The sequence below is a fragment of the Barbatula barbatula genome, assembly GCF_947034865.1.
Source record: "Barbatula barbatula genome assembly, chromosome: 11".
Taxonomy (NCBI): domain Eukaryota; kingdom Metazoa; phylum Chordata; class Actinopteri; order Cypriniformes; family Nemacheilidae; genus Barbatula; species Barbatula barbatula.
In genome coordinates, this window is record NC_136774.1 from 22,056,738 (window position 1) to 22,084,273 (window position 27,536).

Here is a 27,536-nt window from a genome sequence, read left to right on the forward strand (position 1 = left end):
TGATACCTTATTAATGATAACTGATGCAATGTATATATTAATATAAATGTGCTTTAATTGACACCATGTGATGATAATAATTCCTATTTAAACGGTGTAACCCTGTTTTAAATATGTGGTGAGTTTATTTTTGTTCTGTTTAGATTGGAAAATGTACAAATTCGATTTTAACCTTAAGGATAGTTCACCGAAAACGAACAATTCTGTCATCGTATATTCATTCTCGTGTCATTCAAAACCTGCATATGAGTCGTGCTTCTGTGGAACACCCAAAAATATAGTTTTCAGAATGATTTTTTGTCTATACAATGGAAGTCAATGTTCACCAAAGTCGGAAGAAAGTGATACAGGCTTGGGATGACATGAGGGTGAATGAATGATAAAATGTTTTAATTTTAGGGTGAACAACTACTTGAATACTTTGGAATTCCCAGTATCTCTAATCCACTTTTAACATTTTGTAACGAAATACAGTTGTTGTCTCCATAGATAATCTTTGATAGTCATGGAGACATCCGTTGAGTCTCGCTGGGCATCATCCTCGATGACGTTATCAGAGATGATGCCTACTTACCCATCTGACTCCGGTTATCCGATCCACACTGAAGACGGCTTCACGTTCCCCTTTACTGAGACCGATCACAGCAGTGTGTCTGCGTTCACAAGCCCCATCCACAACCGTGGCCCTGGTGCTTTTCAACACAGCCCGGGTCAGTCGTGCACATACAGAACACAAATAAGACGATCGAACAACTGAATAAGAAAGATCTAGCTGAAAATGTTAGACATTGGGCTTTACTTTTTTAGATGGACAGAAATATACAACATTTATAATGAATTTATGACATTTTCTTATTAAAGTAACATTCCTGTTGTGTTTCTCTCTCAGTATATCCCATTTTCTCCTCTCCGTTCCTGTCCTGGCTGGAAGGTTCAAACGGACCCCCTCTAAGCAACCTCCTCCCATCATCTCCATCGTCCTGGCACAACAATAGCTTCTCCAAGACAACCTTTTCATCCCTCCACGTGTCCAAGCCCCTTTCCTCTCCCAAACAACCTCGTTCTGCTCCATCTCCTGCCCTGGACCACGAGGAGACCATCGGTGTACAGGAGAGCATGAAGATAGAGAGGCTGAGTCCTCCAGGAGGCGGGGAGGTGTTTGGGGGGATGTACCCTCTCGGCACATACAGCGGTCCACACGCTCATCCACATTCACAGTTGATGAATCACTGCGGTCCATCTGTGAGACTGAGCCAGGATTACAATAGTCCGCTTCTCTATGCACCCTCACCCTTCTCTCCGAAATTACACTGCAAGATGACATTCTCTCCTACAGGTGAGAGCAACGCTGTGGGTGATGATGGTAGACAATAAAATTGCTCATAAAAATAGAAGCAAATAGAGTATGGAGGGGTAAAATGAATGTAGATTGTAAAGGTAAAATAATCTGGATTTGGATCAATTTTGATGAGAAATGTTTCAGGTCATATTGAGATCGTTTTTTCTTTTAATGGCAGACTTGACAAAACATGAGCTCAGTTTGAGACACTGTTATCTCTTCTGAAAATCAAACTGAGACATTTTTGAGATTTCCGAATCTTTTCTCAGGAGCAAGATCAGACGAATGAGATGTTAACAAAAGTTGCTCTCGTTTGCTCTCCATTTAATCGCATCGATGTCTAGGAATAATAAGACATCTAATCTATGGTTATGATTGCATGAAAAAGTGATTCACGCTGGTTTCATTACAGACACGCGGGAGTGCGTAAACTGCGGAGCCACGGCCACCCCTCTGTGGCGACGGGATGGAACGGGTCACTACCTCTGTAATGCCTGCGGACTGTATCACAAGATGAATGGGCAGAACAGACCCCTTATCCAACCCAAAAAGAGACTGGTATGTACTTTCTTATTTGTGATCGTTGGCTCTTTGATAAAGAATATGACATGAACGCTGATCTCTGACTCTCTTTCTGTAGGTTGTCAGTAAGAGGACAGACACTCAGTGTGCAAACTGTGAGACGAGCACCACCACGCTCTGGAGACGGAACGCTAGCGGAGAGCCCGTGTGTAATGCCTGTGGACTCTATTTCAAACTGCACAATGTGAGACTTTTTTGTCATTTTTCCCACTTTGGTAGGCAGTGGTGGCCAAGAACTGTTATAAGCATTCTTTCAAATCTCTTTCTCTGTGTTCATCAGAACAAAGACATTTATACAGGTTTGGAACAACTCGAGGGTGAGTTAATGATGACAGAATTTTCATTTTAGCGTGAACTGTCTCTTTAAGACCACAACTAATTAATTTAGTCATTGAATACTTAAACATGAAGCTTTCTTTGCAGAAGACATAAGAGGACAGAGACACAAAGCCACTGTTTGGTTTCAGAAGACCCATGGGGCCTATATTATAAAGTCCTCTAGTCAATCTGTGCTCTTTTTATGAAAAAGGGAAATCTAAAGGGTGATAGTTCACCCCAAAATAAACATGTTTCATCATTTACTCACCGTCATGTCATTTCAATCGTGTATTACTTTCTTTCTTTTACAGAACACAAAGGAAGATATTTTGAACAACGGTGCTAACCAAACAACATTAGCCCCCTGTGACTTATCTCAAAATATCTTCTTTTGTGTTCCAAGGAAGAAAGAGACTGGACTAGTGAACTAGTCTTTCACGAAGCATGTTTTAGATGTTTGCATCTTATACCTTCGCTTCTTCTCACCAGGTGAAAAGGCCGCTGACATTGAAGAAAGAAAGCATTCAGACACGCAACCGCAAAGTTTCCAGCAAGAACAGGAAAGAAAAGAAACTTAGTGCTGCGGAGGAGAATCTGTATTCCGATTATCCAAAAAGCCTCGTCTCTGATTGTGACTCGTATTCTCTGGGGGTCTACAGTCACTCCTCCCATTCACTGCCCCAAAATACTGCCTACCACAGCCATGCCACCCTACCCTACCCATGCCACCCGCCGGCTGGCATCTTACCCAGCATGCTATAAGAGACACGAGACTATAAACATTTGAGGAATGATGGAAGGGCTTTGAGTTATTGAGGCCAGTTATAAAATGTTTGGTTATATACTTTTTATGAAACTCAGTTGGGATTAGCAGTGTAAAGGTCATGGGTTCAACAACAGGGGAACACACATGCTGATAAAATGCAGATGTTTTTATCGACTGTTTGGATTAAAGCATCTGCGAAATGTGTAAATGTAAACTGTACAGATTCTAGCAAAGCTTTCTGCTGTTTGTAATCTTTTCCACTACAATAAATCATTTTGAAACAGTATTTGTTTTGTAATATCTTTGAACTAGGTAAATCAATGAAAGCCAAAACTGGATGAGAAAGGGACACTAGAAACTTTTAAGGATGATTTTAATGGAAAACAAGACTTTAATTCACGTTAATTATTTCTGTATTTTGATTTAAGTCTTGAAACAACCTGGTTTACAAGAAATCTTATTCACATTAAAGGTCAGTGGCTGTTAGCCGTTCTTAAAGGAGAAGTGTAAAGAGTCGCTTGAACAGACTTTGAATTCTAAACACAATCTCCATATCCAAAGACGTTTGACTAACGCTCACGCTTGACGTTGTGGTTTTTCTGTGATGCCATTGTGAGCATTGCAGCTTAATTGTTCTGCAGTACGAGTTCGACCGTTATGATGTGATGTGACAGAACGTATGCAAATTCAACACTTACCGTAGTACAACAGAGCAGATCATGTGCTACATTGATACGCTCCAATGGTTTGGTTTAACAGTATTTGCTTATCATGTGAAGGAAATGTTATCTATGATTTATTGTTTACACTCATCTCACACACAGTCCTTTCACATTTCTCAGTTATTTCATTTGAGTATCTCAGATGTTTCTCCTAAATTGCTTTTAGGAAATAAAAACTGAAACAAACGAGACTTTAATTGTTGAAACATGAAGAGTAGGTTGGTGGAACACGAATTTGGATTTGGGTCAATTTGATGCGAAAAGTTTGAGTTCATATTGAGATCTTCAATAATATTGACTTTTGATTGCAGACGTGACAAATCTGAGCTCAGCTTGACACATTCTTCAGATTTCTTCTAAAATTCTGATGGAGACATTTGTGAAATTTGGGCTTTTTCTCAGGAAAGTTATCCGAGATGCAGTAGATTTAAGTTTCTCTTTAGGCCTACTTCCAATTTAATCTCTTTGATGGTTAGTGGTTGGAGGTTCGTGCAAATCGTCTGAAAAATTATGCTAGTAAACCCCTAGCAAACAACAGAGCAGTTCAACTCTCCTTAAAAATGTGGCCAGGCTTTTTTAGGAGACATCTTCCTTCCATCAGCCCATTCTTAAATTGACATTATTTTGTGCAACATACATGCCAAAACCGCCAACACAGGCTGGGAAATGGAAATACACCTCAAATGCCGTGGAATATGGGTTTAGTAGGTCTTAGCTTCGTTGAACTTGGGTTGGTGATGGTATCTCTGATGCTGCCCCTCCCCTCCCTTCTCCTCCATCTGTTTCCATCTCTCAGGGTTGACCACACTGCTCTGCTACCCTGGCTTCTAGTAGAGCCTCATTGTGCAACGCAGGCGGCTTCTGGTTTTCCGGACTCTATAAAAAAGTGCAGAAGGGAAAAGGAGATGCACAGAAAGAGGTTGCAAATGAAGGCATGGGCCTCGCTCGTTCGTTTTTTTCAAGCACGGTGCACCAGGCACATCGTTCGCTTTTTTTGTCACTGGCTTCCTCCGTTTAGGGTGAACCAGTGTTATCTGGTTTACTGGGCAACCTAGTAGGGGGAAATGGTACTGAATGACTTGGAGAGATTAGCAACCACAGGACAGGTCCGGCTAACACGCAGGCCTGTACGTTAGTGCTCAGCGGCTTCTCTCTCTTGCAAACTTGCCACCTCTTTTCCATTCACAGAGACAGAACGCAATGCTCTATGAAGGCTTCGTAAAACCTATTAACAACGATATCTCTGTATCTGTTCTCCCCGGGTGGTTTGTTCAGGGCCCCTCCTTCAGGGGAAGCCATCACCTTTGGCTTAAATGTGTCTGTTCTGTTTCAACGGTAATATGTATAAAGTGTTTCGGAGTGAAAATGGCTTATCAAACAGTAAATTAACTGCATTTCTGCTAATTTTCAACATGTTTGCTTGTTCTTATATTCCATAGGGCCCAAAATGATTAACCTCACCCTGCCCGAAGAAATAAGAAAGTTTCCAACACTTTAAATGCTTTAAAATCCAGCCTTAAACATTTTTCTTTACACACACTTTTGGTTGAACCTTTGATTTGTATGCTTTCGTATATCTTCATATGCATACATTTTTATAGTTTTATCATGGGGGGTTTTCTGTACGTTTCTTCTACTGCACTCATAAAGATAATAAGTGATATTCGCCTAAATTCTGAAATATCAGTGCTGGTACTGCAAGATCTCAGTGCTGCATTTGACACTGTCAATCACAACATACTTCTAGAGAGACTAAAAAACTGGATCAGTCTGTCTGGGATGGTACACAAATGGTCCAGGTCATACTTAGATGGGAGATGTTATTATGTGAGTATAGGAGAGCATAAGTCAAAGTGGACGTGAATAACATGCGGAGTCCCGCAAGGCTCAATTCTTGCGCCACTATTGTTCAGCCTGTATATGCTCCCACTGAGTCAAATAATGAAAAAGAATTTGAAAAGAAAAAGTTATTGAATATAACAGCTATGCAAATGACACCCAGAGTTACCCAGTCTTATTACCAAATGACTACAGCCTAATTGTCTCTCTCTGCCAATGCATTGATGAAATTAACACTTGGATGTGCCAAAACTTTCTTCAGTTAAACAAGGATTAAACTGAAGTCATTGCAATTTGAAACAAAGATGAAGTTTGGGGTCAACTCTAGGGGTCAAACAACAAAAAATCAAGTCAAGAATCTTTGTGTGATTCTGGAGTCAGACCTTAGGTTCAGTAGTTAAAGCGGTAACAAAATCAGCATACTTCCATCTCAAAAACATTGCAAGAATTAGATGTTTTGTTTCCAGTCAAGACTTGAAAAAACCCCTTCATGCCTTTATTACCAGCAGGGTGGATTATTGAAATGGCCTTCTCACCGGCCTTCCCAAGAAGACATTAGACAACTGCAGCTCACACAGAACGCTGCTGCCAGGATTCTGTCTAGAACCTGACAATCTTAGTATATTACACCGGTCCTCAGGTCATTACACTGGCGTCCAGTTACTTTAAGGATTGATTTTAAATTACTATTACTTGTTTATAAATCACTAAATTGCATAGGACCGAAATACATTGGCGATATGCCCACTGAATATAAACCTAACAGACCAATTAGATCCCTAGGATCAAGTCAGTTAGATATACCAAGGATTCACACTAAACATGGGGAATCCGCATTTAGCTTTTATGCCGCCCCTAGCTGGAATCAGCTTCCAGAAGAGATCAGATGTGCTTCAACATTATGAACATTTAAATCCAGACTCAAAACTCATCGGTTTAGCTGTGCATTTACAGACTGAGCACAGTGCTATGTCCTAACTGACTGTACTGTATTCAATGTATAATAATTTTATCATTTTTGTACATTGTTTAATATTTTTTGTCAAATGACTTGTTTTTATTGTTGTGAATACTTTTAAATGATTGTTTTAATTATTTTGATGTAAAGCACTTTGAATTACCATTGTGTATGAAATGTGCTATATATAGTAAATAAACACTACACTAGTGACTACACTACACGACAAGACATTTTTGCAAGAGACAGGATTAATTTACACATTGACTACACTAAACACATTCAATAAATCACAATAAATAAACAAACAAAAAACATAAAAATATAACCAATTTAATATTGTCAGTCTAAGGTTCATTTAGATTTTTATAGACCTTTATAGTGTTTATACTGTAGAAACACATTATAGTATTTTAATGCATGGATAATATTTTGCTGCTTTAAAAAATAAAAAACATATCTCTCTAAGGGTGTAATTAGATGTACAAAAACAATATATACAAAATATTTTGTTTACATTTTAGATGTACCATAAACATATAAACACGTAACAGTGACCTCCAGCGTCACGTCGCACACGGCTGCGCGCAATCATAAACATTTTTCGACTTCATCAGACTGATCAGCGTATGACATCAAAGCACCGCGAGACCTAGTCAAAGCAGACTGCTCTGTATGCTCTCGCGGTACTTGATGTCATACCGTCTGGGCAGCGCAGCTTGAAGTTAAAAGCACACACCTATAGTCATCAATGCGGCAGTAATTGGTCTAAGTTGTTCAATTTACCGCATTTTTAAAACTCCAACTGTGTATTTTCGATTACCAACAAAGTGCCTCATTGTGATTATTCAGCGAAATATTCGCCGTTGACGCTTACAAAAGTCGTATTTATAGAATAACGTGGAGCTTGTTTTAAAAGTGTATGCCATAAAATAATCATAAACACATTTAAATACGAGCGTTTGAGTTTATGAGCCACCTCGCGCCCCTAGACGATCAATTAAGACGCATATGTTTGACGCACAGAGTCAATGGCGCGCTCCTAGTGACGTCACGGTTAGCCGGTTAGCATTTCCGATCAAAAAACATTGCGTATTTACATCCACACAGATTCAATTTGATCTCACCGGTTGTTTTCGCCATGTTTCCCCAATTTTGGCACGTCCAGTCCTCACTTTTATGTCCAGTGCAGAGAATAAAAGCAGACATGGAAACTTAAGGGTGTGTTCCTCATGTATATGGTGTACTGGCAGATCTTGAATCGGTTTTAAATCTGCGTTTTTATCCGTGCAAACATACACGCGACATATTTCTAAAAGCAGTAAGTAAAACTCGTTATGTATTTTCTTGTTTACTTTCTGCAATGCGTTAATATGTAGCCGCTTTCTTATTATGCATATGCAGTAAATATACATGCATTACATACGTTATTAGGTTTAGGCTAAATAGATATATAGAATAAGAGATCTATGGTAAGTTCTAGTTTATTCTGGTACTGTTGTTGTGCAGCATTTATTATACTGTATACTGGATCTTTGCTGCAGAGTCATAAAGTCCTGGAATGGATTCTGTACCGGATGAAAATGGCCAAGGAGACTTCAAAGGTTCCTCTGGATCTCCAAAAGGGACCCAGGAGAAGGGAAGCACCGTAAGACAACATCTATCATCCATAACCATGAGACGGTTCATTCTTATTTTCTTAATAAATGCTCAGTCTAGCACCTGTCAGTCATTGTATGCTGATGATTTACTTTCCATTTTTCAATGTTACACGAGTAATCTCATTCATTAGTAAATAATCCACAGATATGAATGGAGTTTGCCCACTTGCTCTAGGCTGTTTCTCTGTTTAGCACCTACAAAACATGTCAGGCATGTGAGAACATTAGATTCATCATGTGAATATCAAGAGTCCGCTTACTGGGCAATGCTTAACCAGTTGAGCTACAGAAACCGGTTTAGATCTTGTGTTTTAAGACACCTGTGCCCTCCAGAGAGATAACAGCAAGCCGAGCCATAGGAAGAGCCTGCAGGAGGCACGGAGGAAGGGAAAAATGGATCGGAGTAAAGCAGACGAGGAGATGAGCGGTCAGCTCAAAACCCTGGTAAATTCTTTATCGTCAAGAACCAATGATTGGATCAAAATAGGAACCTAACTGTTGGGTTAAATGAACCCAGAAACTATTGGGGTTTGTCCCTTTTTGACCTAGCCATGAAAGAAACTAAATTCTTTTTTCAGAGCATCATTTATTTTTTGTTTTTCTTACAACTTACTTGCAACGGTTTGGCTACCTACAGGTACATCTACAAAATTTGAATATCATGAAAAAGGAAAATATTTGTGTCACTCATTTCAGAAAGTGAAACCCTTTATATTGATTCATTACACATAGAATAATATATTTCTTTCTTGAAACTTTGATGATTATGGATAATGTAAACCCCAAATTCAGTGTCTCGGAAAATTAGAATATTACATAAGATCAATAAAAAAAGGATATTTTAAACAGAAATGTCAGGCTTCTGAAAAATATGTTCACGAGACACTGAATTTTAGGTTTTCATTATCTGTAAGCCATAATCATCAAAAGTTCAATAAATAAAGGCTTGAAATATTTCACTATATCTATATAATATATGTGTTTCACCTGTATCTTTAGGTAAATTAATAAAAATGTAATATAACTAACACTAATAAAACAATAGAATATCAGTAAAATAACAGAAAAATATAAAATTAAATAAAGTCACTAATTTAGAAAGCTTAACCCCAAGCTTCTTAAAAGATTAGAAGCACAATACATATTTACATTTGATATGTTAATGCAGGTTTATTCATTTTATTTATTTATTGGTTGACAGCTCAACCGATAGCCAATAGTTTGAAGAGATCTTAAATATCTTAAACATGTATCTTAAATACATAGCCATAGCTCCACAACACAAGTGGTTATTTTATTGTTTTGTGATATATCCTCAAAGACGTGCTTGTGTAAGTGTGAGATGTTTTAATCTGTTCTAGGATGTCCGTGGGAAGACTAAAGGAACAGGAACCGGTCTCGTCTATGTGGATGCATTCATTCGCTATCACTGCCTCTGGGACAGCAGGTGACGCTTTATTGTTGTCTATCTTGACTGGATACACGTATTTTAGACTTCAAGGGCTATAAAACATACCAAGACACAAAAGAAATGAGCATTTATTTAAATATGTGTAAATAAATGTCTTGTGTTTTTAGTTATAAGCTTAATAACAGCAAAACTGCTATTCCTCACTTTTTAAATCATATTTCACATAGGTCACATAGTTCAATTACAGTTATTATATCACAGACGATTGAAAGTTGTTGTTTTTTCCAGTCATCCAGAGCGTCCAGAGAGAGTGGCTGTTATAATGGACATGCTGGAAAAAGAGGGTTTGCTGGCACGCTGCGCACGGGTCGAGGTAGAGTTCTTTTGGGATTTGATGTTTTAAATGGTCCTGTTATTGTTCTCCATAAATGGTTTGTGCGTGTTTCAGGCCAAAGCTGCATCAGAAGACGAGCTGTTACTCGTTCATACGTACGTAAACATTTACATTCACTGCAGGTGCTTTCATCCAAAGTGCTGTACAGTGCATTGAACAGTAAAAATCTGAGAAATCTGTTGTGTATGTACAGGAAAGAGTACATAGAGCTGATGAGATCCACACAGAATATGACAGAGGAAGAACTCAAGACGCTTGCTGATAAATATGACTCGGTCTATCTTCATCCTGTAAGTCCGTCATCAAATCACGTCTTCTTCAGTCCTGGAGCTTTGAAGGACTCATTCATGCAAAGGTTTTGGATGGAAGCTTTTGGGTTTAATATAGAAAGATTGTATCTTCGGTTGTGAACACAGGAACTTTTCACTTCGGCTTGTTTGGCAGTGGGATCAGTTCTCCAAATGGTGGATAAAGTGATGATGTCACAACTCCGTAACGGGTTCTGTGTTGTCAGGTTGTACAGCGCTTTTTCTTTTGTATTACCATCATCTTGCATTTGTTTTGTTTTGAATTATTATGCCAATTATAATTATTATTATCTGTTTTTGTTTATTTGCATACACACAGGCCTCCTGGTCACCACGCTCACGTAAATCAGATGAACGGCTACTGTATGTTCAATAATCTGGCCATAGCAGCACGATACGCTCAGAAACGGCACGGAGCGGAACGGTGAGCGATGACCATTTTAAATACATTCACAGTATTTTTTTAAAACAACATAAATACACATCCAGTCATGTCCAGGCCCACATTATGTTCCATAGAATATTCTGTAAATGATGTTTTTTCAACATGGTTGGACATGCTTTCTTCAGAGTTCTGATTGTGGATTGGGACGTGCATCACGGCCAGGGAATCCAGTATATTTTTGAAGAGGATCCCAGGTACACCTGTGTTTACTCCTCTTGTTTATGCATTAGCCACAGATCAAGCACCATGTGATGGGTATGATGTCATTGTCTCATCTCTGTTCTCTCTTTTTGTGCGTCAGTGTGCTGTATTTCTCAGTGCACAGATATGAAGAAGGCTTGTTCTGGCCACACCTCAAAGAGTCCGCGAGCAGTTCTGTAGGTTCAGGAGCGGGTCAGGGATACAACATCAACATACCCTGGAACAAGGTAAATAACACTAAACCCGCCCCTCCAATGAAATCATGGTGCTTGTTCACATATAAGCACCCTTTCCATGTTAATCAACTTATTTATCGCCCAGACTTTTGCTGAACAGTTTCACGCTATTTGACAGATTAATTTTTGAGTATTTTTTAAGCACGTCAGTCGAGTGACCTCTGAATGTTTTTCAGACAGGAATGGAAGATGGAGATTACGTGGCAGTTTTCCAGCAGGTCCTCCTGCCGGTGGCGTATGAGGTACAATCAGCGCTCAGATCAGTCCCTTGGACATCCGACAAAATATTTATTTGATAATGATGTTGGTTGTGTTCCGCACAGTTTCATCCGGATCTGGTGTTAGTGGCGGGAGGCTTTGACTCCGTGATCGGAGACCCAAAGGTGTGTAACAGATTGAATTCATTGTGCGCAATATTTGATGCTCTGCATATACGATCATCCTTTTGTAAAGCAGTTCACTGGGTATGTTTAGGGTGAGATGCGAGCGAGTCCACAGTGTTTCTCCATTCTGACTCACATGCTGAAAGGTATCGCTCAGGGTCGACTCGTGATGGCTCTGGAGGTAAAATCATATTGTGACACAAAAAAATGACACAATACTACTTCTACAATACTACTACATCTCGTTTCTGTTAGGGTGGATATAACCTGGAGTCCACTGCTGAGGGTGTTTGTGCATCTGTCAAGTCACTTCTGGGCGACCCCTGCCCTCATCTGACCTCTCCTGGTGCTCCGAGTGAGAGGTGAGGAAACTGTGAAGCTCACGGTTTATCCTCACTGTATCTTCCTTCCGCATGTCGGTTTTGAAATATTTTTCTTGTTGTTGCAGTGCACTGAAGTCCATCTCACAGACCATCTCAGCCTTGTATCCATTCTGGAAGAGCCTTCAGACGCTTGGTATAAGCTCAGAATGATTATTAACAGACATACAGATCATGTTATATCAGTGTAATATGTAAAGCCGAGATCCTTCTTTTTTTAGTTTTCCCAACATTCGCATAAGCGTTTAAACTAGTTTCATATGGCAAAGACATTTTGTTGATGTTTAGAGGGTGGCCCTCTGTCTGATGTCACGCCCCTGCCGGCTCCAGTATGTACAGAGGTAAAGGATTCTTCCTCCGTCACCGGGCTTGTTTATGACCAGATGATGATGCTCCATCACAACATGTGGGATAGGTGAGAGCCGAACGGCGCTGACCAATATAGTCCTGCATCTTTGTGATGTGGGAGAAGAGCATCCCTTGTCGTATTTTGTGTAAATCCATATCAAATAAGGGAAATATCTCTTCCTACAGTCATCACCCTGAACTCCCTCAGAGAATTTCACGTATCTTTGCCCATCACGGGGAGTTGGGCCTGCTGTCTCGTTGCCATCGGATACAAACTCGCTTAGCAACAGAAGAAGAGCTGGCACTATGCCACAGGTAAAATGCGCATTTCAGTAAAAAAATCTGTATTTTTTTTGGGTGATAAATCAAGTTTTATGAACATTCCACGGGTATTTATGTCGATTCTCTCTCGTGTCAGTTCGGAGCACATCAGCACTATGAAGAACACAGAGCGCATGAAACCCAGAGAGCTTCATCGACTGGGGAACGATTACAATTCCATTTTCATCAGTAATGAGAGCTATAAATGTGCCCTGATGGCTGCCGGAGCTTGTTTTAACTCCGTACAGGCCATTCTCACGGGCCAGGTCTGTCTTCTTTACAAAACTTCAGATGTCAGATTATTGTTGCCCATGTTTCTGATCAAGAATGGTTTGTTTCTCATGTGATAGGTGAGAAACGGCGTGGCTATAGTCCGTCCTCCAGGTCACCATGCAGAGGAAGACAAAGCCTGCGGTTTCTGTTTCTTTAACACGGCTGCGCTGGCGGCACGCTACGCCCAGAGCATCACCAGCCAATCACTGCGTGTCCTCATCCTCGACTGGGATGTTCATCATGGAAACGGCACGCAGCACATCTTTGATGGGGATGACAGGTTTGTCCAGTGTACTGAGTGTTAGCTTCTACAATCTAGCTACCCTTTGCCTAGATTACAGTTCTGCTCACATTCTTTCCTGCAACTTCATCTCGTGCATTATGGGACATTTTTCACACTTAAAAGTGTTTCCTGTCTGCCAGCGTTCTGTACATCTCCCTGCATCGCTATGAAGACGCAACGTTCTTCCCGAACTCTGAGGATGCTAACTATGATCAGGTGGGACGAGGGAAAGGAAAAGGTTACAATGTCAACATCCCCTGGAACGCAGGGAAGATGGGAGACGCTGAATACCTGGCGGCTTTTCATCATGTAGTGATGCCCATAGCCAGAGAGGTAAAACATACTCATTCATCTTCAACATCTAGAAAAATCTTTGGTGGTAAATGGAAATTTTGGGGTTGTAGTTTGCTCCGGAGCTGGTGCTGGTGTCTGCTGGGTTTGATGCTGCACGGGGCGATCCGTTAGGAGGGTATCAGGTCACCCCTGAGGGTTACGCCCATCTCACCCACATGTTAATGAGTCTAGCCGCCGGCAGAGTGCTAGTCATACTAGAGGTGAGTGTCTCTTGAGTTTATTCATATTTTGAATTAGCTTTTATTTTTACATTTTCATTTTAGGGTTCAATTTGAGCTTTTTTATTGTTTGCTTTGTTCCATTTATTATTTATTTATTTGTAATATTGCTATTTAGGTTTCATTTATTGTTATTTCAGTTTGATTTAAATTGTATTTCCAGTCAATCATTTTTAAAGCTGTCAAAATATAAGATTTTCATTACATGATTATTACAATATTATTTATTTATTTAGTATAATACAATATTATGTATATTTTGTTTATTGGGGTTTATTTTTAGATGATATATTATTTGTTTTATTAATTTGACCAATGAAATTTGTATGAGTGTCATCCAGATATTTGTGCTGGATTACGTATTAACGCTATATCATTAATATTATCAGTTATTAATATCACGATAATCGTCAATACCTGTATATTGTGACACATCTAGCCTCAACTCAAGCTGAATGAAAATTAGAAATGCCTTAGCAATAAACGTTTTCAAATAATATTTAGGTCTATATTGTATTTGTTTACAATTAATTGAAATGTTTTAATAGTTAAAAATACACTCTTTATGGATAATTCAGAATGTCTCACTGTAGTATTTTAAAGAGATTTTATCTTCTGCCGTGTTTAACTCCAGGGAGGATATAACCTCACCTCCATCTCTGAATCCATGTCCATGTGCACCAGTATGTTGCTGGGAGATTCCCCTCCCGCTCTGTCCAGCTTAAACCCTCCTCACCCCAATTCTGCTGTCACCATCAACAACGTCCTGCGCGCTCATGCCCCCTACTGGAGTTCCTTGAGAGTACAGCGTGAGTTTGACTGAACTGGGGTGGACACACAAATGTCACATATTATACTTTCAGCGATTATCATATCTGTCAAATGAAACGCATGTTCTTTTTTTTTGTATTGTCTGTTTTAGTACCAGAGTCTCTCCGGTTGTCTTTACCATCTCCAAAACCCAAAGGCAAGCAGACATCAGTGGGCAAAAGTAAGAGATCTTCTCGCCAGTCCACCCCCTCCCAAAGTCCCAGGCAGGGACCGCAGCATCACACCCCGGCCGCACCCACTGCTGTCCATGAGGAGTCCGGCCTCGATGACCTCACTCACGGCATGCTTGCTCTGGAACTAAACACGAGTGCCTCATCTAGCCCCAGCCCAACGTCAGTTCCCATTGGAGGAGCCAGACGTAAGGTGAAGCCTCAGAGAGATTCAGCTGGGCAGATGTCAGATTCACCTCTAAAACTGATGTCAGAGAACAAAAATGACGACAATGGCACGAGTGCGACCACGGCCTTGACATCAGAGGCACCTGTAAGCATTCCTGTTAATGAAAGATTTTGACTGGTTACATTGTTTTTTGCCAACGTTGTTTAAAGTAAAAACCCCTGGGATAAACAAATCAAGTGTACAATGTGACGTTCTCTCTGTAAAATATCCGATAGACCCTGAAGTCCGAGGCAACTGTAGGATCGGGCGGTGCCGGTGACCATGAAGGAGCTTGTGGTTACATGGAGAAATCGGTGTTTGAGCTGGTGTGTGGAGCACAAGATGTTGATGGGGTAAAGAATCTCGAGTCCTCAGTGTTTCCTGTGTGTAATGTAATAACAGTGCTGTGTTTAATCTCTGCTCTCTATACGCCTCCACTCAGTATTGCTAATGTGGATTCGAGCACTAATCTAATCGTGTGTTTTGTTGCTAGGAGACGATGTTCGTGGTGGACCCGTTGTCATGGTGCCCACATTTAGAGTCCGTGCGGCCAGTGCCCGCAGGTGGCGTCGATGTCTTCCTGCCGTGTGAAGTTTGCGGAGGGGATGCTGAGAACTGGATCTGTCTCTTTTGCTACAAGGTTACTTTTGTGCAAATTACACACTTGGATTCTGGCAGAGTGCAAATTACATCATTTTATTTCAATATGAAAATCTCATAATTTACACAGACTCATGCCATATCAGATGTAGATGAATTTATTTCTTCAGTTGCATACAAACCAAAACTTTTTAATTAAAATGCTGTTATCTTCTTGTATAGAAGGTATTATACACGTATATATAAGACAAAATGTTAACATCCAACATTAATGCAATCCAAATGAATCCAGGAAGCAAAACAAGGTTTTTGTGATAGAAAATTATTAATATATTAATCTTGATTAGCAAAATTATATGCAAAATTGCTTGAGATATTGATAACTTACAATTTAATATTTTTGCTAAATAAGCTTTTCATATTTTATGGCATTCAATTCTTTTCTTGTTTCCGTGTCATGCAGATTACATGTTGTTGCTGTCGGCAAACACTTTAACCAAAACCACTGCTTTTTAGGAAATTGATAATCACAAATTGCCAATAATAGTGATTATGAAATGTATAATGTTAAAATCACAGACAGCTTTACAGTTACAATATGAAGTCATGTGGTTGGGAGTATCATAAGAGTTTGGTTTCACATCTCCATGGTTGTGGTGTGGATGGTTTTCAGGTGCTCTGCGGGCGTTATGTAAACCAGCACATGGTGACCCACGGGCAGCTGTCGGGTCATTCTCTGGTACTGAGTTTCGCTGATCTTTCGGTCTGGTGCTATGCCTGCGAGTCATACATCCACAACAAGGTGACACGTGTCCGTTTAACAAAAACAAATGAAAAACTAAAGCCAACATAAGTTTGTCAGTTCATCTGTCTCTCTTTCTATCTCTCTGCACATGCAGGTGCTCTATGAAGTGAAAAACGCTGCTCATTTATTGAAGTTTGGAGAAGAGATGGCTCCTTTCAACTAAACCAGCAGACGGGATTCGTAGCCAGGCAAAGAGCAGAAGAGATGCGTGTGTTATCGTGTGCATGTGTTTTGTTCTGTAGTTTATGTGTGTTGAATTCAAGTATTTTATTTTCTACGTGCGTGGTTTTCTCAAGCGCTTCCGTCACCTTTATCTTCATCTGGAAGGATGTTCTTCATTGGTTGTTATCATGCCAACTATGAGGCCATTTGCCAAAATCCTTATTTTAGATTTATGTCGCAAACTATCCTAAATCTTGATCACAATTTTTAAAGTCTGCAAATTCATGTGTATCTTTTTTAATTGACTGTCATTTGATTTTATACAGTTACAAATTTCCACCAGCATGCTTTTTAGGATTTTGAATGATTTGTATATCAAGTCACAGACATCCTTTTGCGCTGTACTGTTCAGATTATATTTTTTATTGCTCAACTCCAGGCCAAGAAGATCAAATTATAAAAAATGTAAAACGTTAATAATAAAGCAATATATAGTGCAATATATCCTGTAACAGTCTGAAGACTCTGTGTAGCCGAGCTATTTCTCTGTTATTTTTACTTTTGTTCTTTTTGCACATCACAATTATTTGCTCTTATGTTGTCTGAAAATCAACTTTGTAACTTTTGGTACACTTTGCAAACTTAATAATAAAACCTTCAAGTGTTCTTACAAACCAACGTTTATCTTATGATCTTGTTTGTGAAAGACTTCAAACATTCATATTTTATATTTTAAATATGAAAGTGTATTTGCTTCACAATGCAAAAATAATTTTCTTACTTGTATATAATCTCAATATATATTTCAAAAATATATTTTCTCAATATATTTGTTCTCCGAATCGAGAAAAAAATACCAAGTATCCTTACGATACATTTATATGCAAAGCAAAATTATATCAGGCCTAGGTTTGGGAAAAAAAATCTAAATTGTGTTTTTGATTTTAAATTTTTTATTTTTCTTACACTGTTGGCAAATATTTGTTCAGCATAGACTTTATTCTAAAAAATTTTTTTTTCAAAGATGTTCTTCTAAAGTAAATGTAATGGAAATTTGTTTTTTGCCATGTATTGCAATAATGTAATGCAATCTAATAGAAGTGGCCATTGAGGTTATTAATGTGATTTTGAAAGCCATAAAACATTATAATGTCCGTTCTTGATTTAAGAACGTAGATATTTTTATTGGAAAACAAAGCAGAAATACTCAGATGTTTTGCTGCTGAGTGATAATGGTTGAGTTTTTTTCCATTATAAAATAAAATTTCGCAATGTGACAAAAACGGATGTGATTCCCAGATGATTTTCCTCTTACTAACATTCACACATCTTATGGCTTCCTCTCCATCTCTCAGTCTCTTGTTCTGACGTACATCACCGCTGCATCACGTCAGTCTCTTCCCTCTCCACAGCAAATGATAAATCGTCCTGCATCACCCATCTCTGTTTCCTCTGGCTGCCTCTGTGTGTATGTGCGCAGAGACCCTTCCCACCAATCAGAGCATCCCTGACCTCCCCCTTCCTCCTCTCAGCCTCCTCTCCCTCCATATGTGCACGAGGAAGATGGTTGCTGCTTTTGGCCTGTTTTTAATGTCGCACGTCCTGCCGTAGTCCCACAAGAGAAGCCCTGCGTTCAGGTCATTTTCTCTCTCTCTCTCATACACACTTTTACAATAAGCTGTTTTACATATTGTGTTTGTTATTGATGTGATTTTGCCACTCACTTCCTGCAGAGCCTCATTTTTCTGTTGATTTATTGAATGTACAGAGATAAGCTTTTGTGGTTTGCATTGTGATGATTTTCTGTCAGCATTATACATCTCATCTACCTTTCTCGCTTTAGTGTTTTTCTTTTACTGTGTGTGTGTGTGTAATAAGATGGACTTGCAACATAAGTGCAATGATATTATAGCTATTTTTCATTCTTTATAGGGCCAGATTTGTGTCATTTGTACAAAAGGTCATGTTTTTGTTAGCATTGATGCCCACAAGATGATTTTGAATGAAATCTTAAATCCTCAGAAACTGGAAGAACATTACAAACTTGTGGAGTTCAAATGCTGCTGTTACTGAAGCAAGTATACGTAGGACATTAAAATGCAGTGATGTTCCTAAATTAAATATTTCAATTCAGTTTTTCACTAAAATTATTATCTGGTTTACATATTATTTCAGATTATAGCATTGAAGGCATTTTAATCCAAACACTGTATATACATTTTTGCAAGGTTTTATTTATATTACAATATTTCACAAATTTCACCAAATTTTTGTATCACTTTCTTCAAACAGCATTTACAAATACACAATTGATGCAGTTGAATGATCAAAAGTGATGTAAAAAGGAAATTTTTGTAAAATAAAGTATTTGCTTTTATTTGTACCCTCAGATTAAATCATCAAAATCTTAGGCACAAAATGGACCAAACACTAAACTTTAAAGGATTTATTGGATACAATTATTTAAAATAAAAGGCATATCAGAGAATACGGTTTTCAGAACAACATCAAGCTCACAGTAAATAAAGTAAACATTGACAACAGATTTATCTGTTATTAAAATATGTTCATCCTATCTTTGTAGTAATATTTTGTAGTCATTTTCCCGGGCTTTGACTCAATAAATGTATTTTCAAAGTTGAGCTTCGGTTTTAATAAAATTTGTAAAAACGCATTTAAATATATGAATGTTTTCCAACACTCAACATTGGAACCAGATAACCCAGTAAACATTGTTGCTTGTGTTAGAACAGACCCGAATATGGACAGTTTTTTCTCTCCAGCTGCAGAATGCAGCATCACTCCCCCGAGGTGGCCCCTCTGTATCAGACGGAGTTTATCCGGAGTGCCCGGGCGGTGGGAGTCCTGTGGGCCATCTGCACTCTCTGCTTCGCTGTCATCGAGGTGGTCATTCTCATCCAGCCGTCCTGGGTGGGCACACGAGAACTGCACTACAGAGGCGGGGGTCCGGCCCCTCCGACCGGGACCCTGGGCCTTTTCGAGGTGTGCTTGGAGACGGATTGGCCTGTCCCGGAATGCCGGGGGTCTCTTCACACCCTGACCCCTCTGCCTGCGTTCCAGTCTTCCGCTGTCCTGGTGTGCATTTCTCTCACCATGGTGTGGGCCAGCGTCGGCTGTCTCTGCCTCTTCAGGTTCTGTAATGCAGCCACCGTCTATAAAATATGTGCGTGGCTGCAGCTGACGGCAGGTGAGACTGTTTTTCTGATTATTATTCAATTTCAGTTCATCAGTCTATTTGGACACCCAGAGCATTCAATCGACTAAATATCACCACATGCATTTATTTGATGTCACTTCAGGTTTCTGTCTGGCCCTGGCGTGTGTGTTGTTTCCTGATGCTTGGGCTTGTGCTGAGATGAGGGCTCTTTGTGGGCAGCGTGTCAGCAGTTTCTCCCCGGGAAACTGCTCTGTTCACTGGGCTTACATACTGGCCATGCTGGGAGTGCTGGATGCTGGTATACTGGCCACACTGGCTTTTGTTTTGGGAAATCGACAGGATGCTCTGCTGCCAGAAGATGCCAAGGATGGAGAGGGTAAACACATCATCATTCCCTGATAACGTCTGACTGTTAATTTATGATTATTATAATGTTCCCGCTTAGAATATTCTTTTGCATTAAGGTTAGGTTTTTGTGTTTACGTGTATTATGTTTGTGTATAAACAATAATAAATATTAGGGAAGGGATATATAAGTTTCAAAATGTATTAGATTTTTGATTTTAGATTATGTTTCATGATAAAAAGTTGAATGTTGCTTTTTACTTTCACAGTTACTGGACTGTTACTGTCAGCGTAAACCAGACACAAGCTGTCAGAATCCACTGGTATTTATGTTTTTCTGTAGTTTTATTCATATTTTGAAATAGCGTTGATTTTAGTTGCATTTTTCTAAATTGTGTCATGTGGATTTGTAATCTTTGGTTATTTTATTTAAGAATGGTGTATAGGTTTAATTGATTTATTTTTTGTTTTTAGCTTGATTTATTTTCAGTTAATCATTTTGTAAATATGTTTTTGTAAATCATTTCCAAAACAGAAATATTTTAAAATGTTTAGTTTTAGTAAACCATAATAACCATGCTAAGACTTTAGTGCAGCCAACTAACACCATAAATACACAGCTAAAAGAATTGATCCTATTAAAATTGTATTCTTATTCTAGTGTAGAATCAAAGATTTATTTGGAAAAACAGATAGAAAAAAATGAAAAAATCATGTTTCTTTTATTATGTTATCATGTTTTATTGTGTTAGTTAGATTTTTTTCTTTAATAGATATTAATTGTATGCACAATAAGAAAATATGGAGTCTTTGCAAATAAAATATATCTGTTTTTGCAAATAAACTCTTCATTTGTAATTGGGGAAACATTTAGAAATGAATGTGAGCTGTCATGATTGTTTTTATATTTGCAAATAGCATTAACTTCAAACACCTCCTCTGTTCTCCTCTTATCATCTCTGTTTTTCTGCAAATGATGTCACTTCTCATCTTGTCAGATGGCTGTTATATCATCTTATTGTCAACATCTCTCCGGACTAATAATGATGACAAAAAGGTGCTAAGAGACGCTTCTCTCTTCCAACTGAGCATTACGTTCTCATCCTGTGAATTCTGCTTACATAAGCTGTGTGCATAGAAACTGTCGCCTGGCAACTGCATCTTTTCCTCCTGGATGGAGGAACCTTCCGCTCGTTTCATGGTGGCTTTTAAGTAGAGCAGAGAACAGAGGTCACAGTATTTCAATTTCATCTTTACTACATTTTGTGTGTAGTCGTGGTCTCTATGATTTCTTGTGATGCACAAACATACACGAATGGGATTTTTGTCAATAACGTGATGATTATCTTGTCAACAATCAAAATGACTGTTATTATGCCTTCTGTTTTATTCCTGATCTTCAGGGATTTGTCCTGTGCATGAATACACTTTGATGTTTTGTTACAAGACGTGTGAAGAACAGTTTCTGCATTTATCTGATTTTAATGTTTGTGTCAGTCTAAACCTTTAGATAAGAGATATATTTTCTTTAAAGTTAGTGAGTAGGCTAATGTGTTCAGATCTTAAACCGCATGAACAGATGTGTTCTTCACACGCTGTAAATTCTTATCCTATAGTCGTCAATCTGTTGTTTTGTACTGTTTAGATTATATTTAACTCTTGAGATTTCCTCATTTTAAATGCTCATTCAGTTAAATCTTGAACGTGATGTCAGATTTTTGCTTGCACTTATATAAAAGCAATGCAAAGTTCTAATCAAAACATTTGTATTCACATACACTTTATTAATTCTTAATACAGTAATTGTGAGGCTTGACAGAACGTACAGTGCAGAGATATGTATTTTTATACAAGATTTCAGGACTGTTTGAATATCGAACAAGTCAAAGCCACGGTTTCCGTCACAAATTCACTGCGTCACTCCGATTACAAACCCTGCGGGCAAAAAGATCCGGTGGGACAGAAAACCAGTTACTATACGACAACCAAATAGATTTAAGGACAGAAATCTCGCTCTTTACAGAGGAGCTGGAACTACCACACCCAATCAGAGAAAAAGAAAACCGTAAACTCACTCTTTAAACGTGTGAATGTGTTGAGCAGTTTAAACATGTAGCAATTCTGAATGTATCTGTTCTGTTATGCAATAATAGTGATGTTGCAATAAATCCTTCCAGAGATTTTCGTCTTAAATGGATTTATTAAAGTTGTCTGTATTTAAATACCGTTCAAATTGTTTCAACCCATGGTGAATGGAAACAACCATATTTGATCCCACCATGTTCTTAAAACAACCATTTTTACTCTTGCACGACCTTGATAGTAATATAACATCATTTGGAGTCAAGAATCTGAACCCATGGTGGTGTTAATGTGATTTTATCCTGTTGATTCTGACAAATACAGACATGTTTGTATGAGATACTTCTACAATCCAATGTCTAAAAATATAAATTATCCATTTCAATAAGATCATATTATGCCTGCACAAAATGCATTGTTTTGAAAAACAAAAAGCATATTAGATAAGCTGTTACGTGTAGATTTTATTATAGTATAACATCGAACCTTGGCAAGCAGGCCTGAACGGACTTTGATGACAATGCTGGCATATCTGTAAGCGAGTGATATTTTCCCTCTCCGTCTATATTCTTTCTCTTTTTATCTCATATTTTTCTCCCTTTCATTTCTCGATATCTCTTTAGGCTGGCAGGTACTGCAGGATGTGCTGTGCGATCAGGTTAGGGTCGTAGGTCAGAGCCCGGCGCTTGCGGCTGTTTTTTTTGGGGGGTGGCAGGTCAGTGTCAATGCGCTTCATCCTCTGCAGGCCGACATGTGGCGTTCTGATGCTCTGGCCTTCATCGTCGTCATCATCGAGCCTCTTCACCCTTAACAGCGAGGCCTCGGCCTGGGCGGAGGGGATGGGGGCGGAGTCCAGGGAACGGCGGGTTCGTTTTAGGGTGGAGCCTCCAGCTCGCTCCACGTTGGACACGGTGGCCAGGTCGCGTTTTGCACGCTGGTTTGATGGTCCTGCTTGGTTGGCGCCCGATGCCAAACCGGAGATGATTTTCTCGACAAGGTACCTTTATGATGCATAGGAAAGAAAATTGTCAGATGCTAAATATGCTAGGATGACTTAAAGGGACAAAAATCCTGTCATTGTTTATTCATCCTCATGTTTGAGAGGATTGTGGAACACAATAAGAAAGATATTTTGAGAAATTTTTTATAGGTTTAGAAAGTCAATGGAGTCCAGTGTTGTTTGCTTATCAACATTCTTCAAAAAATCTTCTTTTGTGTTCTGCATAAGAGAATAATACAGATTTGCTTCTGTCATTACCTGAGCATCTCTTGATCTCTATCCTGGTGTCTCTCAGGAATCCTGTTGGCACTTCCGGCCTGCATCAGCATCTCTTGTTTGTAGCGGTTGAGCAGGGCCTGAGTGAGTTGAGGATCCAGAACTCCCTGCCACGCTGCCTGGGGCTTTGCCATACTCACCGCCTGCTCCGTCTCATCGTAGTCCGGAGGATAGGGACTCTGGAAATCCCCCTCATCCTCCTCCTCCGCTTTGCTCGGTCCGTTATTCTGCGCGTCGTTCAAGAGGCGCATTAGAGATGCCAGATAAGCCGATTCCTGTTCCCGCCTCTGGTCGCTCTCCACCAATCGCTGGAGGGCTTGTCCTAGACCTTGAGCCCTCAAGGCCTCTGGCTGGTAGTAAAGATCATTGCTTCTCCCAGCGGCAGGATATGACATCATCTGTGCCTCGTAGGGCGCTGCATCACGGAGGTCTCTGCGGAGACGAACTCCAGAAAGAGACTGAGCAAAAGAGAAAATACATTTATTTCAGTTTGGCGTCTTGTTTTATTAAAGACATTTACTGTTTAAGTGTCACTTGGTTAGTATTGAACAAATGCTACTTTATTAGTGTTGAACTTTTTTATTTGATTCTTTCAAATATGCGATCACTTCCAGATAACCAGAGGGGTCTATTTCTGCTTCATGTGACTTTTAAAAAGGACTGAAAACTAACGTCGTTGGGATAATTTAATCCCATTAGAAAGAAAGCATCCTTCAAATATCTCAGTTATTTCTATGGAAACTCTCTATGGAATTTCTATGGAAATCTACAGATGTTTCAAACTAAACTCAAATCTGTGAAGTCAATGTAATTGAAGTCAATGTGAACTCAAACATTTCTCATCCAACTTCCCCTTTGTCATTTTATCTCTACAATCTTCATTCATTTTACACCTCCATGCACGAATGCATTTGACTCAGTGTAGCCACGTTTCATTCAGAGGATGCATTAGTAAGCGTGTTCTCATCTCATTTACACCTCTTCTCTATCCTCAATGAATCAGAGGTTCAATTACACACACGCAGCTGGTACTGCGTGAAAAATATTCTTGGACCCAAAATCACTCCGGTCTGCACAGCAAGCCCATTCAGACAGTATGAATAATCTGCTCCTCCTCAGCCAATATTACTTCTGTAACTGATGCTGAAAATCTCCGTCCACCATTACTGCCGGAAGACCTGCGCTCCTCTGCCTGTGCTGTGATTTATTGTCTTGATCTATTCATTTTGGCCACTTGAAACTGGTAATAGCCGAAGCCTGAAGTTATCACCACAGTGCTGATTGATTCCTTATACATCACACCCATGTGTGTGTGTGTGCAGAGTACAAAGTACTAAACTGCAAAGCAAGCACTAAGAGTCGGCTCCCATCTATTACTACAAATCATATTCAGCCTTTGCTACGTACAAATGATAAAACAGTTGAGTTATTAGCAGCATGTCAGTGAGGTTCCTGTCTGTTTTAATCTTTACGTCGTGTAGTATTTCAGTGTCTGGAGGAGTTGCTGTGGTTAATAATGAATGAGGCAGACAGTGACGCACACATTCAAGGGAGCAGGATTCCTCCGAGCGTTATGTGACTCAAAGTGCTGGTGAGTCAGTGCTGGTGCATTATGACGTCTGTACCTCCCCAGACAAACACGCCGTGTGTGGGTGAGAGATCTCGCTGTTCATATCCTGACTTCAGAAACATGCGCTTGATATTCCTTCCTGACCATCTGTTCATTAGTGCGCCAATGAAAACATTTCCATTGTGGAGACATTGAGCAGCAGATTAAGATCTAAAAAGGTCTTGTGTGTTTTTATAAAATGCATTAGGTTTGCATTATTTTTCACGAATGGCCGTAATTAATTTATTAGGAAGTTTATGTAGAAGGAAAAATGTCTCATTGTACTAAAACATTGACATCGCAGGTTAGACTTGAGCAGTTACCGACTTACCACGTGAAAAATCACTTTAGTGTTTACTATAGCACATAGTAAATGATACTACGGTGTTTTAAGCCTTACCATAGTAAATTATTACGTTTACCACAATATTAACCACAGTTCATCAATTCACTGTAGTTTAAACTGTAGCATACATTAACAAAGTGTAATTTCGTTTCTATAATGTACTAATGTAGTTTACCATACTATGTTTTCTGTGCGGGTTGAGTTTAATTCAATTCATTCTAGTTAAGCCATTTTGTAGAAAGCACTATACAAGTATAAGCAGCTAATTGTCTCAAGTCGGAGAGAAAGAGAGAGACACTGACTGTGTTCTCTGAATGCAGTTGCTATGGTAGCGTTCCTCCTCCGCTTGGATCGAAAGGCCGGCTTTGTTTTCTTTTAATGACATTGTGTTTGCACCCCTATTGATTGTATTGTGTGCTTGGTCCATCGATACAGCTTCTCATCCTATACAGTTTCCTTTCCCTTCGAAGGCATATACATTCAATTCAACTGAGCCGTGGCTGCTGTCCATGGTGCTGAATTTCACATCTGAATGAAAAACTTGTGTGACTGCTGTCCACACATCTATCCAAAATGTGAAACTAAGGTATTGAATGAATCATTGTAAAGTATTAAACCAATCAAGCAATTGTCCTACATATTCAGAATAATGCGTCAAACGGAGCTATGATTTTCCTTTACTTCGGAAAGTCTTACTTTGGGAGAAATTGAACCATAGAGAAAACTGAATATATTGGAGAGTACCAAACCAACCAAAACCATTAGCACCATAGCAATCGCATAGCAACGCTCTTAAAATCTCTTAGAACACCATGGCAATGCTTTGGCATGACAGTTCTCAATGTCATCTCTCTTGTTCGTCGTCCATAGATAAACCTACATTATCATCATTTGTCCCCAAATAAAATATCAGCAGTGGTTGAAATGAAGATGAATTCATATATGTAAACCATAGATACAGAAAAGTATATTTCTGTATGAAATTTGCATGGGCTTTGGAGGTTATTACATGGCTAGAAGCTGAAAGCCCTTTACAATTTGATTGCATCGTATGTAGCCTCATCCTCAATAAAGAATGGACACAATCCCTCGTGAATTATGCATGACGTTATTGATTAATACACATTATATGATTGACATTTTATAAATGCTTGTTGCGATGACAACCAAAAACAATATCCAAGAATGCAGCCCACTAAAAACAACAGACTTGATATTTGTTCAAATCACGTTCGTCGTAGGATACACATGCTATTATCCACGATAAACCAGTGTTGCACGAGTAAACATAAACAAGATGAAAATCTTCTCGAGCAAAGGAGGATATATTTGATCCATTGTTTTGATGTACCTCATTTTATGTGTCATTCACAAGAAACCCTGAACGAGTTATTAAAATATATGCAACTAATGTACAACGTTACTGTTTATCCAGTTGATCTAATGTGATCTCAGGTTGCTATTTACCCTCCAATCAATTCTGGCCATTGCATTTCTGAGAAACTTCCAGAATTTAATCAGAGGCAACAAAGCCTTGTTGATTTATCCTCCGTGTTGCCAGGCAATGTTGATTTGTACGCCCTATTTCACGCCATCTGGCTTGAGTGATCTCATTGCTCTAAGTGAAATGTACCTGTCCTTTTGTACACCATGTTCTTAACAGTATGAAACATGTATATTTAAAATAATTATAAGATGAAATGCTTTGCATAGCCATAATATGGAGAAAACTCAACACAGTTTGGGTTAAAAAGGAATTTAACACTTTCCAAAATTAAGCAAACATGCAGGGACCAACACATTTATAGTAATGAAACACAGATGATGAATGTTGTGTTTTATTTTACCTTTGCATCTAGTGTTGGATTTCTGAGCAATGTCAGAGAGATGAGCAGAAGAGAGCTGGTCAGAAGGCCCGACATCCTGGAGATGAGAATGAAGCTGCCCCTGGCAGTGAAGAGAAACGCTGCCACTGAGCACCAGCACAGAGATACACATACACACACACAGGGAAAGTCAAAGAGGGAGGTGGGGGCCAGAGAGGGGTGTGGCCAGGAAGGGTGGGAGGGGTTTAGTTGTTACTCTGAACAGAGATGGTCAGCCACTTAGACAGAAGGAGTGGAGAGAGAGAGAGAGAGAGAGAGAGAGAGAGAGAGAGAGAGAGAGAGAGAGAGAGAGAGAGAG

The 27,536-nt window shown here is 39.2% G+C and overlaps 4 protein-coding genes across 7 annotated transcripts; 3 read left to right on the forward strand and 1 right to left on the reverse strand.

Annotated features, from left to right (window-relative positions):
* Positions 1-505: 505 nt before the first annotated feature.
* On the forward strand, positions 506-3,001 carry gata1b (GATA binding protein 1b; the record flags this gene model as incomplete). The annotated part of the gene is made up of 5 exons (XM_079468153.1): positions 506-710; positions 890-1,336; positions 1,752-1,897; positions 1,980-2,105; positions 2,729-3,001. 5 exons carry the CDS (start codon positions 506-508, stop codon positions 2,999-3,001), a joined length of 1,197 nt encoding a protein of 398 aa, XP_079324279.1.
* A 4,547-nt stretch (positions 3,002-7,548) lies between these two features.
* On the forward strand, positions 7,549-17,192 carry hdac6 (histone deacetylase 6). 3 transcript variants are annotated; one of them, XM_079467068.1, is made up of 29 exons: positions 7,563-7,845; positions 7,959-7,996; positions 8,069-8,172; positions 8,519-8,629; positions 9,547-9,632; positions 9,885-9,969; positions 10,045-10,085; positions 10,184-10,280; positions 10,407-10,504; positions 10,618-10,722; positions 10,869-10,937; positions 11,045-11,171; positions 11,357-11,422; positions 11,504-11,563; positions 11,655-11,744; positions 11,819-11,925; positions 12,012-12,079; positions 12,232-12,358; positions 12,478-12,606; positions 12,710-12,878; positions 12,963-13,165; positions 13,309-13,501; positions 13,573-13,722; positions 14,375-14,549; positions 14,663-15,054; positions 15,186-15,302; positions 15,443-15,589; positions 16,223-16,351; positions 16,449-17,192. In XM_079467068.1, exons 3-29 carry the CDS (start codon positions 8,086-8,088, stop codon positions 16,515-16,517), a joined length of 3,297 nt encoding a protein of 1,098 aa, XP_079323194.1. In that variant the 5' UTR covers positions 7,563-7,845; positions 7,959-7,996; positions 8,069-8,085; the 3' UTR covers positions 16,518-17,192. The 3 variants fall into 3 exon arrangements, with proteins under 3 accessions (XP_079323192.1, XP_079323193.1, XP_079323194.1); XM_079467066.1 differs by lacking the exon at positions 7,959-7,996 and having other exon boundaries at positions 7,549-7,845; XM_079467067.1 differs by lacking the exon at positions 7,959-7,996 and having other exon boundaries at positions 7,549-7,745.
* An 870-nt stretch (positions 17,193-18,062) lies between these two features.
* lhfpl4b (LHFPL tetraspan subfamily member 4b) lies at positions 18,063-22,219 on the forward strand. 2 transcript variants are annotated; one of them, XM_079468557.1, is made up of 5 exons: positions 18,063-18,153; positions 19,300-19,724; positions 19,837-20,070; positions 20,309-20,362; positions 21,038-22,219. In XM_079468557.1, exons 2-4 carry the CDS (start codon positions 19,307-19,309, stop codon positions 20,332-20,334), a joined length of 678 nt encoding a protein of 225 aa, XP_079324683.1. In that variant the 5' UTR covers positions 18,063-18,153; positions 19,300-19,306; the 3' UTR covers positions 20,335-20,362; positions 21,038-22,219. The 2 variants fall into 2 exon arrangements, with proteins under 2 accessions (XP_079324683.1, XP_079324682.1); XM_079468556.1 differs by having other exon boundaries at positions 20,309-22,218.
* Positions 21,791-27,330, reverse strand: pcsk1nl (proprotein convertase subtilisin/kexin type 1 inhibitor, like). Its single transcript, XM_079468555.1, has 3 exons — positions 27,200-27,330; positions 23,380-23,855; positions 21,791-23,122 (listed from the first exon to the last, which is right to left on the reverse strand). Exons 1-3 carry the CDS (start codon positions 27,272-27,274, stop codon positions 22,741-22,743), a joined length of 933 nt encoding a protein of 310 aa, XP_079324681.1. The 5' UTR covers positions 27,275-27,330; the 3' UTR covers positions 21,791-22,740.
* Between the last annotated feature and the right edge of the window lie 206 nt (positions 27,331-27,536).

Bases quoted from the DNA above. Each gene is read 5' to 3' on its own strand.
- lhfpl4b (XM_079468557.1), top strand. From the start codon at position 19,307: ATGCAGCATCACTCCCCCGAGGTGGCCCCTCTGTATCAGACGGAGTTT. The intron at 19,725-19,836 runs GTGAGACTGTTT...ATGTCACTTCAG, and splicing joins GTGGCTGCAGCTGACGGCAG to GTTTCTGTCTGGCCCTGGCG. The intron at 20,071-20,308 runs GTAAACACATCA...TTACTTTCACAG, and splicing joins AGATGCCAAGGATGGAGAGG to TTACTGGACTGTTACTGTCA.
- pcsk1nl (XM_079468555.1), bottom strand. From the start codon at position 27,274: ATGTCGGGCCTTCTGACCAGCTCTCTTCTGCTCATCTCTCTGACATTG. The intron at 23,856-27,199 runs GTAAAATAAAAC...TCTTTTGCTCAG, and splicing joins ATCCAACACTAGATGCAAAG to TCTCTTTCTGGAGTTCGTCT. The intron at 23,123-23,379 runs GTAATGACAGAA...TGCATCATAAAG, and splicing joins AGAGATCAAGAGATGCTCAG to GTACCTTGTCGAGAAAATCA.
- hdac6 (XM_079467066.1), top strand. From the start codon at position 8,086: ATGGATTCTGTACCGGATGAAAATGGCCAAGGAGACTTCAAAGGTTCC. The intron at 9,970-10,044 runs GTAGAGTTCTTT...TGCGTGTTTCAG, and splicing joins CACGCTGCGCACGGGTCGAG to GCCAAAGCTGCATCAGAAGA. The intron at 12,359-12,477 runs GTGAGAGCCGAA...CTCTTCCTACAG, and splicing joins CATCACAACATGTGGGATAG to TCATCACCCTGAACTCCCTC.